The following is a 19286-nucleotide window of genomic DNA, read 5'->3' on the forward strand; positions in this document are numbered from 1 at the left end:
TCTCGTCTATAAAATGAATGCCGCATGTCCATAAATTGTGCCGGGTGTATTCACGGCACACTCGTAAAATTGAAACAAAATTTCCCGAATGTGCCATCAATTCATATACGAAGCATCGTATATTAAACGTATATTAAACGCGACGTAATGGTTACTTCCGTTTCGATAAAAAGTTGAATACATCGTTTATAATAGTTAACGGCAGCGTTTTCTGAATATTAATAGGTTCAGGTTCAATGCGGTATTCTGATAACGCCGGAATGGAATCTCGTCGGAATACGCGATGGGAGATCCATCCGATTGATTTATTTAAAATGCGCAGATTCGTACGTATGGAAGTTGTCGAAAATGTTATTGCACATGCAAAACTCTCAAAGAAACTTGGATACAAAGCTATACAATGCGAAGAATACGCGATTACTAAAGACGAAAAAATTCTTTTCGAGTGCAGTCGCAGTTGAGAGAAATATGGTACGCATAAAGCGCGCCGTAGATACAGAGACTCGGCAATATAGATGCAATCACGAAGCTCTTGCATACTGAAAACGTATAATACCGCTGTTTTATCGCGTTCCTCGGTAGAGCGCAAAGCACATAATGAGATTGAACCTGGCAAGCGCGAAAGTTCGAATGGCACACTTTCGCATAACTGCGCCATCGTGATGTTAAGTATTCGGTTGTTCCGCGACAGAAAGCACGAGAGGACTCGAGTTTATGCGATGTAAGAGGATTTATTAGCGACATTATTTTCGTGCCTAGCAGTCTGTGGCTCGCGGTTACATTTTTCTTCAGAGAGCGCGAGGCGAAAAATGTTTAATAATTTACTCTGACGTTACTGTTCGCGGAATCGTTACGCATAAATCACACACGTGCGAAACGAACCTATGCATTCGACTGACGGAAGATTCGAGTACACTCGCAAATCTGACTCGTGGAAAGTGTTTTTTTTTTTAATTACACTGTCCAACTTGTAAAGAATTTTCCACAGACGAATAATACTTCAGTAAATCATACTTTTATCTCTCGCCAATAAGTAAATGTAAAGGGAACATTTTCCGTGCCAAGAATATAAAATTTGCAGTTTTGCGATCTCCGGATATTCGTGGAAAGTTAATGATTCTCTTTGTCAAAACAGAAAAAAAGAGCTTGTGCGTTGATGCGTTACTTTGAAAAGTCTTCCAATTAACGTCTATGAATTTGTGCCAAATGTAACGCAGACCGTTCAATTGAAATGCTACGTTGCTCAATAAAATACCACGAAATATCAGATTCCTGAAAATGTCACACAATGCATCCAATGTCAAGCCAATGTCAAGCTGATTGTTACTGTACACATCACGATATCATGTTAATATATTGCTTGCAGCTAGCTGTAAGACTGCTACATGTCAAGATATTTCTCCATTTGCGCTAATTATAAATGCGGCAACGACTGTTCCTCTATTCACGCGAAGCGATGGATTTGCATATTAACGCAATGCATTTAGTAACTGATATTGTTGTAACGACTTTACCAGTGTATAAGTTATCAGATTAGAAGAAAAGTAGTTAGTCGCCAGTTTTAACAATTTGCATAAAGGATACAATTTCTCAAATTCGAAATAATTTTATTCAAGAGACATAAAATTAATATTTTCTAAGTTTTTTTTTTCAATATTGAAAAATGTAGAACTAATGGTTCAATATTGAAAAATGTAAAACTAATGGTTTCTCGATGAAAAATGTTGAGCAAATTATTTTTTAATTTAACGTTATGATAAAATATCCAGACAATTTGTTAAAATTTTTCCGTAAAAGGTTTTAAATTTATCAGAAATCTTCAAAGAGGACATAGAAGACACAAGTTTTGCTTTCACACAGCTCTCTTCGCAGCAAATGCTGACTTAAGATTCTGATGAACGTTTTCCACCCTTCCGACGTCATCAGGATAAGAGAACGCCGAGGCCGATAAGAGCAGCCTGGTATTTCGCGACAGGTCGCGGTCTGGTGTGTCGGCGCCGATCTGCGCCTCACGTCGGATTCTCCGCCCGCACCCTCTCGCTTGGGGGTGCGTTCAGTCAGCTCCGAGCCGCGAGTGGGGTAAGTTGCGCTGCGCGCCGGCTCGCTGGCCCTTCGCTGAACGAAGCACATAACGCCGCCCCGCGCGCACCTCACATTCTCGTCCGCTGATAACGAGAAACACGACCCCTGAACGATCGGCGCATCGTCGCGCGCCGATTCAACCGGCGCGACGCGACGCGATCGCGAGAACGAGAACGCGGGTGAATGTATCGTGAACACGAGCGCGTTTCGTGAGCCTTCTTCCTTACAGTTGCTCTCGCGTGTAATTTTTCTCTCGCGGAGAAATATATATCACGCGCGGAGGAATCTTCGCCCCTACTTATGACGACGACGAAAGAGAACGATACCGGTGGTAGAGTCGCGCGTCGCATGTGAACGCGAGCGGAAGGCTTCGTCATGCTCAGGTGAGTTCTCATTTTCTTCCCATTCGATCTAGTTTTGCGACGTGACTGTCACTGCGCAATTTCTTATGTAACGTAACCACGGAAGACCCCTTGAGGTGGAAATGTTTCGCTCTTATCGAGTTTTGCAATCACGCTGAAAGTCGATTCTCGTTAGGTTGATTCTACATTTCGCACGTCAACATGATTTGATTAATTTAGAATTTGCTGTTTTCCCGATGTAAATCTTGAAGCAGCAAACAATTTGTGCGTTTCGAGCGGTTGACAATCTAGGGCTTTCAATAAATTAAATTTTATAAGTACAAAAAAAAAAAAATAAAACCATACACTTTGTTTCAGCGCATTTTGCTTCAACCTAATTTTTAGTTATAATTTAATGGCATTTTCAAAGATTCTTATCTGGCTATAATATATCGCGTGATATTATATTGTTACATATATTATTATGACATGAACATTACTCTTCATTTTTCAAAACAAAAATCACTTCACAAGTTCCGAGCTGATTGTTTGTCAAGTTTTAAGCGGGAAACATGGAGAAGCTTTTTAAAGGAAGTTTGTCACTCAATTCCGCATTTACATTCTCGCGCATCTTTTTTTTTTTAGAAAGTTTGTGCACACTGGCGACTGGTCGTTGACTCCGTTTCGCAAGACAGTTTCTTTTCGTTTAGAACAAAGGTCGGCACCTCTCCAAGTTTCTCGGGAAAGAGAGGGATCCGTCCGTGTATTGCCAGCACGTAGTCAATTCTCGATTACGGATGTTAGAATGGGAAAGCACGATCGACGAAAGATTGAGCAAAGTGTTGAACGCGAATCGGGGCTCAGAATTACGACAGCGCGAGCAGATCTTTCAAGTGGGTCAACAAGTTGAATATTCTGCAGGTTGAATATTCTGCTCGGTTTTGTATTCTGGAGCTGTTAGCACATTGTGATACGATGATAACAAGAATCGACGACGTGAGGAGCAATTCTAACTTTCGTCTCAGAAGTCTGACAAAAATTTATAATTATGAATGAGTAATTAATGCTTGTTTTTTTTAAGCTTCCTTCTTAGATAAAGACAAAAATGGTATTATATTCAGAAAAATTCATTATTTCACTGTATCCCATCATTCAAAATATTTTGTAAATTAAATTTTGACAGAGCTTAAGAGTTAGAACTACTTGTTGGCGCTGCTAATATTTATAAATGTTTAATATTTACACAGATTTCGGTCTGTGTGATCAGGTCATCTCAGTGTAATAAAGATTTACATGCTATTACAGGCCGAAACATTTGCCAATATTTGTAAATATAATATTAGCAGCATGAATAACCAGCTCTGGCTCTTAATGTAAAATTTATTACAATTTCTTTTGGATCATTAAATCGATCTTTATTTTGTAAATTATTTTCTAAAACCTGCTTGAGAGAATTAGCAGAAAGAATTACGTCGTAGAAACAAAACGTTTTAATATGTTTAATTTATTCGTTCATGGAAAAACCAAGATTTCTTTAATTTAGTCATTATACTCGTCATCTTTTTTTCCGGCTCGTTGACGCAAAAAAAAAGAAATAAGATGAGATCACGTGCATTAGTATTCAGTTCTTCTGACACATTCATAATGCCATGAAGTATGCGCGGCTATACGTCACGACAAATTACTCTAAAAGCCGCCTGCGATACTACAGCTTTCTACGTCGCTAATGCTTGTATTGCTTTTTTTTTCACAAATGAGCCGCGCTTCTTCGCCCCAAAAACTTCCTAACTTATTAAAGACTCATTTAAATATTTCTGTTTCATTTCGCGCACGGCTTCTCTTTAAAGAAAAGTGACATTTTACAAATATTCTTTTGTTAAAGTTTCGGACAATTCTCGGCCACGGATAGCACGTTTTACGTTTTAATATTTACAAACGATACTTACTCACAAGAATTCGCACGTCGTATAACGCCGTGGCCTTTATATATTATTCGGCGTCCGAAGATTTATCATGAAGTCCACGAGTGAATAGTAAGGCAATTCGAGCTGTTTGCGCATACATCAATACAGATTGGGTTTAAATTAACAATGACAATAAAATATTATAGAGAACACCATCCGCAGATTTTATCTTACGCAATATTGTTAAAAAAACGTGTGAATATTTTATATAATTTTATTCATATTTCGCAATAACAAACTACTTAGAAATTACTTTCTCTTTTATCCTTTTATGTAAAAAAGCGAATTATTATATAGCTGGAGCTTAATGATACGTTTGTAGAGTCGTGAAGAAATGTACAGGTTCGAAGGTATGTACACGTGTACACAATTGCATCGCAGGGATTTGCGAATATGAAAGTAATGTTAAAAATGAACCGATCAATTTTGTGTTCTATTCTTGCTGCAATTGATTGTGGGTGCCGTCGAACGCACCATTGAAACGACAAGGGATTTGTTCTCTCTTTTTTTTTTGTTTGTCGCTTTGTACTTATCGTTCGGGAAGATTTTATTACGCCCCTGGTAAAAAAAACATTTCGCAGGTTGCAAACCCGAGGTCTTATCCACATAATATATGCGACGCTTTCATAATGCAGAAGTTTACATTTCTTGGCAACCCTTACAACGCTCTTATAATCCCAGGAGAACCTACAGATGACACTTTTCAACGGGACTTTATTACATCCATGGTCGCATCCTGCATCGCCGGTATATCTTTCCTTGCGCTAAGTTCTATTTTCGTTGCGCCATATCGATCTCCGCTTACGCCATTTGAAGCCGCACATCGCGTCGTTGGCCGTACGGTTCTCTTTTGCAAATGACAAAATTAAGCGGAGTCACTTGTCGCGTGCTAGAGAAAAAAAAGGAGAAAAATGAAGCGCGACGTTAATATCCGGGGAGATAAAAACGGAAATACGCAAATCAGCACTGGTCATATTTTACGCGGAATGCTCGTTTCGCAGAGTATGCAACGAGTGTGCAAGAATATCACATATCGCCGGCGTCAAATAAGATGCGTATAAACATTTCTGATTTATTAATATATATATTTAATCTTTTTGATATCGAGTGTTTATTTCCGCATTTTAGAAACGATAAACCGTATATTCGGAAAATTGTTTATTTGTAGTAAATGTCAAATGCGCTGTTATGACTCTTCTGTTCTTTTTACGATAGTACTTATAGCAGTGTACAGTTTCGTAACAACTTCGCAACTTTCTGCGAAATTATCTGTGAAAGTAGTGAAAACTGTCTAGCTATAAAAACATTTTTTTATTTCCTCTTTTTTTTTAATACTAGAGTTATTTCACGTTAGAATAAATATGTCTCGAAATGTGTCATGTGCTCGACGTAGGAATCAAATTTAAAAATTCCCGAGGTAGCTGCACACCGTCGCGTCCGTCGAGTCGACTCTGTCGCAGCAGTTCAACTTGATAATTAAACCGATGCGGCTGCATTAATGGATAAGCTCACAGATGCATTGTGCACGACTTATTTTCTTTTAAGTAATTATTCACGCCCTAATTAACGACACCTATAAAATTTCCCATTTTTAGAATTTTGATATAATTGATAAAGTGCTTTAATTATATCGCATTTACAAAATTAATATTTTTTTAATTAACTGCCAATTACGCGATGTCCATGTGTTTAAGCACTTTTCAAGTTCAATTCGTCGGAATGTTGCAATATTTTTATACTAATTTTAACATCATGAGGGGAGCTACAAGGGAAGAATAGCCTGCATAATCATAAGATAAATAAATAGAATCATACATAAATAGGATAAAAACACGTTCCGCGTCTTTGGGAAAATTCCACGAACACGAAGGAAATCCAGCGGAAATCCAACAATCGTCGAACAGTCGAGGGTATTTACACACCAATGTTTATCTCGTCATGATTTTATCGAAATCGAATTTTACCTGCGTTTCTGCAAATTCTGTCGTACATTAAATATGAATAAATCTCTGCGCACCGTTACGCGATGGCATACAAAAGTACTGGCTAAATGTTCATCAATTAACAATAGTACAGATCGATAGTCAGATTAATTAAGTCGTTAACGGAACGCGGATATCTGCTCGCTATGGCAATACGATCGTTCCTGTTTGCTGGAATGAAGTAATTAATTGCTAACGAGTAACAACGCTCGCGGACACACGTCGACGTCGACGGTACTCGTCATTAATTGAGGATTCAATCGAAAGTTGCATCGTAGCTGCCTTGATTGCGCTTAATGCAAGTCGCACCGGTGCGTGTCCGTTTTTATCAGAATTGATTTTACCGGGTTTATAGACAACATTAAGCAGTTGTAGATAGTTTATAGGCAACATTAAGCAAAAGACCCGCGGGAGGAGAAAAAGCGTACAATTTGTTTTTACTGCTTTAATTATTCTCTTACGGACAAAATGGTTTGTTATCTGTCGGTGAGTTATCTTGACAATATAACGCGAACGCGTCGAGACTTGAGAGACCTTCCGTTTGAGAACTTGCGCTCGAGAATTTCCGACGCGACGCGCAAGTTTCGAGAGCTAACAGGAAGATTCCAATGTGCTTAATTCGGAATGCCTCTTCAAATTGCCGCGGGAATAAGTCGACTCTGGAATAATGGTCTGAGTTTACACCCCGGAGAAGCAGCGGATTACGCACGGCGCATCAATATGGTAACGAGACTGCGATATCAGAAGGCGAGGCTTCCTCTCGTTCTATTTATCTTCCGTCGTTTCTCTCGCGTTTGATACGTGATTACTACGTGGCTGGCTATCTCCCCGAATTTGCATACTTAAATTTATCGTTGTCGATTTATGCTGGATTATTTCATAAAGCTGAACGAGCGACGGTTGCAAAAACGTACTATTTTCATCGCGTCGTAAAAATGCCACCCTCAATTTCGACCTTAATCCGACACTTGACATCTATTTAGATATGACAACGCTTCACGTATCTGGCTATATTGAATTGCAATACATTTGTTTATTGACAGATATTTATATTTAACGCTCGGCACAGTTGCCTGATTGATAATGCTTCAAATCTAAACATTGAAAAACCATCCATCACGATTTTCGATTTTCACCGTTCATTACTGATTATTCCATTCAGCAGATTATCGTCTAGCATACATCTTTCATACATCGCGGTTGTTGCTATCGCATGCTTTACGATTATCGTTTAATTTCGCATGCAATTTCAAATAATTCATAAATATCCGTGCAATCCCCACACGGCGGGACTTCTTAAGATCCGCGTACATTATAGAAACTCGCCGAGATGCGGAGCAACTTCCCAGGACAGGTCGGCGTTAATGCCATTACATTACCCGTTTAATCTGAATACCATCAACATAATTGTGTTTGCCAACATCTTGCCTCGGCTTGCCAGTTCTCTATATCTCGTCTATTCAATTATGCCCCCATCTCAAGGATAACATGACGGCCATAGATGCAGTGACATTTAGTAAAGCCCGCGCGAGCAATGCCGGGCCCTTAAAGACATCGCAATTGGTGGCCGCGATGCTGTAATTTTGATGGATTAATACCCGACCACCTTCATCGGATCTCAGTTTCTTAGAGCGGTTAAAAAGTAACGGACACAGTTACTGGTGAGCGATTCCGAAGAGGAAAACAAAAAGACGAAAGGAAATGGTACTTGGACAGATAAAAGGAATGAGCTTTTGGTCAATTGCTCGTACTTTTGATGGCAACCGGTACGTTTTTTTTGTCGCAAGCACCATCAAACGGTCTTTTCTTGAGAAAATCAATCGTGGAAGGAGTGCGATGTTTCTTCAGCTATATGTATAAGTGGTTACTTTGTTCGAGTGTTTGATATTCCGCTCCCGCAGGACCCGAGGGCTGTCTTTTAGTTTTACTTACTCAATCGTTCAGAATTTAATCTAGCTTACAGAAATGGAAGAAACTTTTTTCTGCCCAATTGATAAAGTTCTTCCTTTAATCAGATTTCAAGTATGGTCAATTCTTCTTAACTAAATATAATACTTCTTATTACATAGCCTGTTCTAGATATTTTTTTTAATAATAATTTTTAATATAATACTTCTATTCTTTAAAAAATGCACATAAATCTTATTAAATATTTCCATTTTTTTAATTTGCCTTTTTCGAGTCTCTCTCTCTCTCTCTCTCTCTCTATTTTAGTCTCTGATATAAATTATTTTATATTGCTTTAAAAACGTATTTACGTTAGTAATTAGAGAATTAGAAACTCATTAGCGTTAACATTATTGTAAATTGAGTCTTCGGAAATCATCATTAGCATTATGTACGTCATTAGCATGGTTAATATACTTTTGCTCGTATAAAAATTTCAAGACTTTTCAGAATTGCGTTTGCGTTTGCCCGAAAAATACATATTTTCGTGCGCTCTACATCCTTTCTTTCAATATTGGAAATTTTTGTTTCTGTTTCAGACATGCCCACTGTTTCAACCGTTTGTAAGAGTAAAAAAGTTGAGTTGATATGGCGTGGATTTTTGAAGTTGAGTTTTCCGTCTTGACAGATTGTCACGCGCCAGGATTTCGCAACGATTGAATCGGTGTTACAAGAAATTTCATTTTCACAGCAGCAGCTGTTGATTATCTCACTGATTGGCGATTATGCGCCTTTAGCTCGGAGCTTTTGAGTTTTACCGGCAACGTGCGCCGGTTTCTCATTTTATCTGTAAAGTAATAGAAGAAATTCGAGTAATGAAAAGCCACTTTGTTCAACTCAGCGTTGCTCGTTAGATACGAACGGGACTCTGGAATAGAAATTACATTCCTTTTCGTGCACTCATTACGACGTTCTTGGCAAACACGATAAATCCGCATAACAAAGAGAAAATGTGACAGCTATTATTCCGGGATCTAAATATTGCGGAATTCTGCACTGCGCACAAACGATACTATGTATATTTCGAATCCTTTGTTCGTTCTGCGCATTTTAATAAAACACAATCATCCGGTTAAAACTTGATTGTTCCTGAGCGTTTATCGCAATACATTGAAATTCCAGCAAACAAACTTTATCGAAGTGTTTTGATCCTTTCCAGCTGAAATGCAGTGACACGTAACTTCCGTCAAACTGTTCTACAAAATATTACTAAAAATACTGGATATTTCGCAAAAAGACTCATTTTCACAAAGCGATTCTCTATATCGCATCTTTCTACATTTCTGTAAATTTACGATCGCTGAGTAATATTAATATATAGCCTCTCATTTCTAAAATGATTGCCGGATAAAGATAGCAAAGAGCAAAACATAGCTTTGCGTTAATATAAAACACTTATGCAAAAAAGAATAAAATACAAGAACTAATATAAATGTGTATATTATTCATTCAAAATGAGTTTTTTTACCAATTAAAGATAGAAAAATGCTGTAAATTGCTGAAAATTGCTAAAAAAAATGCTAAAAATTTGAATTTAAAATAAACAGACTTTATATTTGTTTTATTAAAAGTTTATCGTATGACTTTTTTAGATTTTTTAACTAAAAAATCATAATGATATAAAAGAGGAGTAACATCACATAGGTCAATTTTTTAATTTCACGCATTTCACACAACTTTGAAAAAAACTGAAAAAAAAATAAACGTTAGAGGTTGCTTTTGCGTTAAAATTTTATCCAGAAAGGTTGCATTCAAGTTCCGTCGCCACTTATGACGTACATAAAAAAATTTTTCAACAAAATAAAATTTCCGCGTATTCATTCTTTTATTCTTTCTCTCGCATCCTGTCTGTATTTTTATTTTATTCATTTTATATCATTTTTCCCCCAAGAGAGTCAGAGTGTCGAAAGAATAAATAAAATTATGCCATTGAATCGCTCTTTTATTCTAACGGATAGATTTTATATTCTAACGTGAAGTACTTTTGATTAGTTGTGTATTGTAATAGTTATTTTTGAAACTTTTTTAATAAAGAATAAATGACTCTTATAACACTTTAAATTTTCAGGTGGATTTTGTGACGAGTCTTAAATTTTGTCGAAGTAAATCAGCATCGACAGTCGGTTTGCGTAAAAAAATGTGAATAAATGTGGTTCCAAAAACCACCTCACGTCCGACGGGCTTTAATATAATCCCGCGACTTTTCCATTTTCGACGATCGCGCGGTTCCCAATATTATTTCGCACTACGCACTTCTCGTTTATTCTCGTCTTGTCAAAAGTCCACTTATTCGTACCACCTCACTCTCCGCGGTACGAGCCCTCGGAATAATTTTGCAGACGATAAAAATTGAAACGAATCGCGCGGTGATACGCGTATACACGGCACCACACTTGGTGAAATTGGCATGAATTCCACGCCGTTAAGCTTGCCGCTTCATTTGCCGGGGTTTCCTACGGGAAGATAAATGGTTTCTTCGGAGGAAAAATACCTGGGAAAAATGATAAGAGAAAAAGGGAAGAAGCGTAGCCGGAAGAAATGCGGCATATAAGAACGGTTGCTGTGATGATCCGTATATAGATTAACGGTTCTACCCTTCAACTTCCTGAAGACTTAACTCAACGATTATTACACCAGCAGGACCGTTTGTCTTGATTGTGCGTCAACTCGTCACCTCCGCTAGTCAATTTTACGCGCGGCTATGTGCTTATTGAGTGTGATAAGCGTTTTAATATTGCATGTGCATATTACGAAGATTTAATAGATAGATGCATGTGATTAATTATACCGTTCTCATTTAAACGCTGATATCGAATTAAACGCTAAATCAAGAGAGGATTTGTTAAAAATAACATCTTATAATTAGTTACACTAAGTATGCTATATATACACCGATCTACTAATACCGTGTACTATTATCGGGAAATGTTTTGCGATTTCATCTTATACTTGATCGATCTTATTTGCATACCGCTGTTTGATCAATAAACTCTGAACATGTTCAACGATAATTAATTATCGGGGAGGAAATCGACAAAGATGAGATTGAAACGTAAGCATCTTACACTACTTCTGTTTCTGGAACGTTGCCAAATTTGTCGAAAACTTTTGGCGATAGAAATCGCGGCGGCAGTCTGGTAAATATAAAATAATTATTTGAAACTTCCATAATAGAAGTTATTTATAATACTAATATATTCAATATCGCAATTTGAACTTTTACATTTTGTTGAGCTTTAATAATGTTGATATTTTCAGACTTCCTAGCAATCTTACATGATAGCAATCTTTCCTACAATTATCAAATACATCCTGGAATTTGATTGTCGCACTTAATATTAAGCATTCAACAACTTGAGAACTTGGTTCAAGTTCAGAAGTTTTGCAAGAGAAATATAGAGAGATCAGAGAACACTCGCAATTATAAGCTCGCGTCGCCCTTCCATCTTCGTTACTACCGTTCCTTGTTCACCCAATAATTCATACGTCTCTTCAGACACGGTGGCATGACGGCGGTAATTACATTTCTGAGAGATTAGGCTCTAATGGACGTGTGTGGGTAGTAGAGATCGCTTCTCGCGGTTCGTCGTGGGTACGCAAAATTAATCTTCGCCGCGTAATTTAGACGCCGGCCGCCAATAGAACACACTTACAAGTAAGTATACGAACGTTCGTGCTAGATCGCCGTAACCGACTTGTCGGCCGAGTGATGTACGGTATGGCCTATGATGGAGAGTCGATGCATCGAAGTATCGCGACGCGAGTAATTGACCATGCTTTATTTGCTTCGATTAATTAACTTTTGCTACTTTATCGCCTTGGCCACAATTCCCGGCATTATGGATGCTTTATATTTATAATAATGTTCTTCGAACGTCCAGATATTTATCAATATCCCAATTTCTAATTTCTTCCTTTAGTCTAAACAAAGATGCACATGTCGATGGTACTTTTTTTAGAAGTTTAAAAATTTCGTTGTTTTATATTTTTCTTACATTTACCTGTTTCTCTGTATTCTTGAAATTTTTAGTGGAATGTAATATAATTCCTTTCGTCCCACACGTTCTCTCATATCTTTTCCCGTATTAAAATGGAACACTAGTCATTTTTAGAGGCCGCGGTTTGCCGTGCATTTTTCATGCAATTCAATTAATCGTGATTTGGCAAATAGGAATATTTGTTGATGCTGTTTTTCCTGTAAAATTTATATATAAATTTATGATTTATTTACGCATTACTACATTTAAATAATTAATTATTTTGAGTATTGTTAGATATAATTATATATATATATATATATATATATATATATATATATATATATATATATACAAAATTGCTGTTGTATTAAATTTTCCTTTCGCAGTTGTTACTCTAATTTAATACAATCGGCTTTTAGAAATGTTTATTCAATTAAAATTTATTTGGAAAAAATTTGTTTTTCTAGATTCAAATCGCATTGTATCATCTTGTTAAATTGGACTACATTATGTATCGTGCATTAATGTAAAGGAAAAATAATTAAATTTTTGATTTTAATATTGTATATTCGGCACTAGTTAACCTATTCATTCAGTAGTCCATTAAAGCAATGCTGCATTTAAACTGGTAATTAATTTAGACGTGATACGTGTAATTATAAAATGTCGTGACACTCGTAACAGCATATTGCGTACTATCGGATGTTATTAATTACGATTGGCGTTATCCAATCAATATCAATAGAACGTTAATTAGTTGATTACCCTTGAAACTTGCGCGTGGCTTCTGTCGACGCAATCGCAGCCTGGCGAGGAAAATGCTGACGCTGATAACGTAGATAATCTCACGATGACGCGGAGTTGCGAAAAGTTGACTTAACGCAGAGAGACTTTCGTGTGGGCGATAAAATAACAAGCGCACGTCACGATTATTAAATGTCAGCAAAATATTTTCAACACTTCATTGAGCGGCGTCATGCGTTGAATAATCGTCGAGCTTGCACGAGATCGTAATGGTGTCGACAATTTATTCTTTCAGGCTACTGAATTATGAAATTCACACTTTGAAATTCTATTGTGTGTCGCATGTATTTTATGGTTACATCCACAGTGGATTTCCGCGGTTATTTGATACGGAAAGTATTTTGTGTTAAAACTTTAAGTACGATAGACTGCGCGTGCAAAGGCGTATCTTTGCAAGAAATTTTAATACACAGACAAATGTGTGTATAGCGTACAATGCTTTGCAACATCTTGAAAATGTGCACATGATTCAAGAATATGTGTGCACACACGGGCTAAGTTGCTTGCATAATAGATAAGGAAGAAGACGTGTAGGCAGATGTAATATTATAACGCGCAATACGCGCGATCTCTCGGCTTCCCAGGAGATTTCACTACGCAGTTTTCGCCCAAACTTTCTTCCAGAAATTGCGCTTCTGTTTGGCAAACAGCGTAGGAAGAAATATTCCAACAAAATTAGTACTTCACGCCTACATTGAAAAGTTTTTCCCAACAGCTAGACACACGCCGCTTGTGGGTTTAATTATGAGCCACGAATTCACCGGCTGGAAACTTTTTGCAGAAACTCACGCTCGATTCACTGAACTTTATAGAATAGCTGAAAGACATGTGCCTATGTGGCGTCAAGGACTTTTCTAATAATGTGGATCATTTTCTTTCTCCCCCCTTCTCTCTTCGTCCTTCTCCCTCTTACAGCTAAGAGCTTAAAGTAATAATACCTGAAGTTAGAATAGTATTCGATAATTTACGCGTCGCAAATTCATTCTGAGAATATGTCCCGTAAATTGCGTTGTGAAAATTTCCGTGGGGATTCATTTGTATACGAATATAATACGAATGTCATCTAGAATGAAAGATTGGCAAAGAGGGACAGTAAGAAAAGGAGGACGGTTACATTCGTCGTCGACGTGTATTCGTTCAACTTTTGTTACGAAATGTATGGATCGAGTTAATTTTGTATTTCAATGAATTATCTCGGATTATATCATTTTAATTTTCAACTTCGAAAAGGATACATCATTTGTCGTTTATTGGATATGGCAAGAAATTATTCTCTGTCAATAAAGTATGTCCGATAAAGCTTTCATCACCAAACTGAATACCAACTATCGTATAAAATACAAACGAGTTTGTATTTTATGCAACACGTCGATCGCGCCTGACAAAACAATTAACCAGTATCGCGATAATTCATCCGCGTTGCCGATAGCCACATTTTCCGAGTGCACCGTATTTTGTTCATGCTCACGCCTTCGTATTTAATTACATAATATCAGATATAAATGTGTATTTAAATTTGCTAGTTATTATTATATTTTGCGTAGTTTCTAAAAGTAAATAATCATATAAATCGGTGTAAATACGTTTCACGTTATTTCAATTTTGGTCCCGAATTTGTTCTGCTCACAACAGAGATAAGATTGCGTAATATTACATTTCTATGCGTTGCAATTTGCATAAAACATTGTTTGCATAATGTGTTTGTTTCTACGATGATCACTTCCAGCCGTAAATTAATTGATTCTCAATAAAATAGAAGCGTTCTAGGCTCACATGAATCAATAATATATACGCGGCCTATACGTGTGTGGAAGAGGTTCTATGTGTGATGGGAGACACGCTCTTATCGGCGCGTCAAAATGCACGTTGCAGGGGGAATTAGGGGAGCCGATATACATACTAAACCGAGCCGTACACTTATCTGGGTCATCTTCCTAGTAGAAACTATCCATGCAATATAGATGTATGGTAAATGTTCTTGGAAATCTATTGAGCAATTGGTTATCTAACAATGCAGTTACATATTGACCCTAATGTCTGTAATTACATTGACTTTAATGTGTGTAAAAATTGCTGAAGTTCGTATCTGTTTAAAATGATCAAATTTCTACTATACTTTTATGTGTTAAAAATATGTCCATTCTTATCATTATATTTTATGCAGGTTGTTAATTTGTCACGATTATGTTTTTGCATTTTTTAGACAAATTGTGCGCACATACATTTCTTCGTTAAAGCTTAGTTTAAAGCAATTAAGTTCATCGTCTTGGATTTAGCTGTCCTTTAACATCACGCAAGGATCCAGAAAAAACTTAAAAGTTCCTTTACTTTAAACTTCTAATAAGTAGAGTTCTATTACTCTCTTCTTGAAGATTCAAATTTCTTTGATTACATGTCACACATGGTCGTGATGAGGGCTCGCTTTGCGACACATTTTTATCGTGAAGCGCTTTTAATTCTCAAAAAAGCGATAAAACTTCTTTCAAACGTTAAATTGCAAATGTTAAGCGATACGTTACTTGAAAACAAACATTTCTCAAATAACTCTCATGATTAATTGTTTTGGTATATTTTGTAGTCTTAAAAATTTATATCGCGCTTTTTAGCCATCTTATTTCGTGCATTTTTCTCGTAAAAATATCAATTTAATATCATGTAAATATTAAAACCAATGCTAATAATTTTTACCGATATTTATCGAAAACGATAAAACAATGATTAATGTACTCGGTGAATAATGAGACGAAAAATATATGATGTTGCAGGGCTGAGAAAATGTCACCGTGATGTTACACCGAAGCGCTTCGTCGCGACGCCGGCGAGCGTCGCCAAGCGTGGCAAACTCGAGCCAGCCGGCAGGGATATCTTTGACGATGCGAGGTCGACGAGCGAGCGTCGCAACCGAGAAGCCCCTGATCCTGCCGCCAACTAGCTCCGGCGGAACGATGGAAAGACAGCGATCACCGAGGGGTAGCATGGTGCCGAATATCGCTCTGGATACTGACAGCGGTTCTCCCGACGAAGTTAGTATTCATTTTTTTATATATTATCTTTTATATATATATATATTTATTCTTTTATATATATCTCTTATATAATTTTTTTGTATATATATGTACGAGTGGCTTCTACGCAGAAAATCGACCGTTTGTCATTCAAATTTATTTTAACATATGTGCACCTGAGGCAAGAAAACGACAAATCTAAAAACAGAATTTATTTTGTTAGAAAAAATGTATAAAGGTCTCTGCCTAGGCTGCTATTTTTTAAATCAACGCGTATAACAATTCAAGTAATTTGATTCGGCAAACATTTTTATGACACTATAGTGGTCATCTATATATATATATGGCATAGAGTGTAAAAAATCATTTCAATCAATTGAGATCTCCAGTCAAACTTGCCTGAAATACCTAGCGTAGGATTGTTTTATTTTTTTTTTCTGCTTTTTTTCACTGGCTTCGGGCTACGCAATGTTAGGGAATATTCAATTACTCGCGAAATACTCGAGTGTTTGATGTCATATTTGGTCGATGTGAGCACCGCGATATTCATCGATGAAAACAGATACGCGCTTTTTATCACGCATTTTACACATCAGTTTATCCACAAAATTTTGAGGTCATGAAATTTCCGCGTCAGATTGCTATCACATGTTATTCATTAGCGAATGATTGGCGCGGCACAGGCATGCGTTTTGAAAGCTATCGGTTGGTTTTGCGCAGCGATCGCTAAAATGATTAAAATCCATTCACTTCAATCGATCGTTTCAACATGCTTCGCGAACACGTAGCTCTGCTTTCACGTACAGAAATAAATTTATTCCTGAGTTAATTAAACTAGATATATTACAGAAATGTGAGTGTATAACATTCATAAATACGTTTTCAACATTCCCGAGTAAAATAAGAAAAGTCAATTAGTATGAACGATGAAAAACTGAATAATTCAATTAAGAGAGAAAAGCGAAAGCTAATTTGCTTCTTGTAGCATTTCTAATAGACATTTTTCGCTGCAAGAAAAAACGGAATTTTAACAAAAAATGAAGAAAAAATGAACACATTTGACGAGTGGGATATAAAGTTTGAAATAAATTTCCACCATCTTTGCGTATCTCGATCAATAATTAGCAAGATAGGAAGCTGACGCTCCAGTGTTTATGATTCGTGTGCTATTTCAGGGAATCTGTCGCAGAATTCTGCCGGATCCCGAGCAGTACGGCACCGGTCGTAACTCTCTGGCACCCGAGGCGAGCCGCAGTCCGCGAAACTCTCTAATACCTGACGATTACTGCAGAAGCCCGCGGGGTTCCCTAATACCAGACTCCAATAGAAGTCCGCGCAACAGTCTGATACCTGATGTGGTGCGATCACCGCGGAACAGTCTGACGCCGGAGGTTACTCTCAGTCCGCGGCATTCTTTGGTGCCAGACTCGGCGCTTAGTCCCAGAAATTCTCTGGTGCCGGACGTGGCCTACAACCGAAGTCCTCGGAACAGCATGGTGGCGATTGGCGCTTCTAGAACCTCCCTTTTACCGGAAAACGGAAGTGCAATCGCGGCGGCCAGCCGCAGCCCCAGGCACTCGTTGGTGCCGGACTCGACTAGAAGCCCGCGAGGCAGCATGGCAAACTTAGATTTCGACCGAAGTCCGCGCGGCTCGATCTGCCCGGAAATGCACAGGACACCCAGAGGCAGTATCACGCCTTTGGAGATCGCGGATAGAAGTCCTCGCGGTTCGATAGCCTCCGAGTGCCTGAACCAAAGTCCTCGCGGCTCCATCGCGCCCGATCCCAACAGATCGCCCAGAGGGTCGATAGCGCCGGACCCGAATCGGTCCCCTCGCGGATCGATATGTCCGGAGAGCAACAGAAGTCCCAGAGGATCAATTACACCACACGATCAAACGAATCGATCACCGCGCGGGAGCGTAGCCGTGAATGACGTTGACAGACACTCGAGAGGTTCTCTCGGAGCCATCAACGACGACGTAAATAGGAGTCCCAGAGGGAGCGTTGGGCCTGACGGGATCGATAGGAGTCCTAGAAGTAGCCTCGGTGGACATCAGGATAGAAGGGCGCCGAGAGGTACTCTGGCTTTGCAGGATCCTAGAAGAGCTTCCGCGGATCAGGGTGAGAATTTAGCATTTTTTTAGCCTGTTTCCTTAGAATTACACTTTTCTCTAGTCTTCCATCCTAACGTGTAATAAAATATTGTACTAATTTTGTTGTCTCAACATTTATAACGCTCAAAATTATCGTCATAATCTTTTCCGTTACGATACAAGCGTCTCAATTTTTTGTTAGGATTGTTATTGGCAATTTGTCACTGTGCATCGCAATCGATGTTGCGTAACTTTCGTACAAAAAAACCATGTTCGGATTCTTGGATGTCTAAACCGCAATCTGCTCCGTATGCGAATACCAAAATCCAAATATATCTCGTTCGCGAAATTATAGCGTCGCGGTGAAACGCAACGCGATATGCAGACGAAACGTTTGTGCTTGCCGCAAATGCGGTCGTATTGTACTAATAATACGCCTACATACCAAACATGTCAATCGTATCGAAATTAAACAATTGTCTATTCGATACTGTCACTTTTCACGATTTAAAAACGATTTGAGAGACTATGATTGCAATTGTAAAAGTGTAACCGGCGAGTCGCGTTTGACAAAAGTGGTCTTAACTTGTGAGCAAGAGTCCGTATAAATTTTACTGCGCATCGTACACGTTTGCCATTCGTAAATATTAAACACAATTGATGCTTTATAATTCGCCTTCAACTTATAGACGTTATGCAACGTATTAAAACTATGCTGTCTGGCAAGAATTCGTCACAAAATGTTTATTAATCAAATTTCAAGCATTCCTGCATGTGCAAGCTGAAAATTTACCTCGAGAGCATATATCTCCCCCTTTGGGAATGCAATAGCAATTTGATGCTCATCACCTTACAACTCTACGTCAAGTCTCTGGAGAGGCCGATTAGGTTTCGTTCGTTTCTCCCGACATATATGTATGTTCGAAGTATCGAATGCGATAGATAATATATCTTGAGTAGAGGAAATTGGTTGCCAGATGATACACTCTCACGTGTGTCGATTGCCACACTGTCACGTACTTGATACTTTTAACTGGGATCTCGTAGACACGATAGACATTCACGCGTCGAAGCGCGTGACGCAC

The 19286-nt window shown here is 38.1% G+C and overlaps 1 protein-coding gene across 4 annotated transcripts in view; it reads left to right on the forward strand.

The window, feature by feature from the left end:
- The first annotated feature begins 1817 nt into the window (after positions 1-1817).
- LOC105667442 (uncharacterized) overlaps positions 1818-19286 on the forward strand; it is a 67080-nt gene continuing 49611 nt past the window's right edge. For 2 of the 4 annotated variants that reach the window (XM_067348009.1, XM_067348008.1), the window contains exons 1-3: positions 1818-2465; positions 15866-16123; positions 17281-18229. In XM_067348009.1, coding sequence (XP_067204110.1) covers positions 15887-16123; positions 17281-18229 — 1186 coding nt within the window. In that variant the 5' untranslated portion in view covers positions 1818-2465; positions 15866-15886. The remainder of the gene's footprint in view (positions 2466-15865; positions 16124-17280; positions 18230-19286) is intronic. The other 2 variants (XR_010888124.1, XM_012359246.2) reach the window with 1 other exon arrangement.

The sequence above is a fragment of the Linepithema humile genome, chromosome 1, assembly GCF_040581485.1.
Source record: "Linepithema humile isolate Giens D197 chromosome 1, Lhum_UNIL_v1.0, whole genome shotgun sequence".
NCBI lineage: Eukaryota > Metazoa > Arthropoda > Insecta > Hymenoptera > Formicidae > Linepithema > Linepithema humile.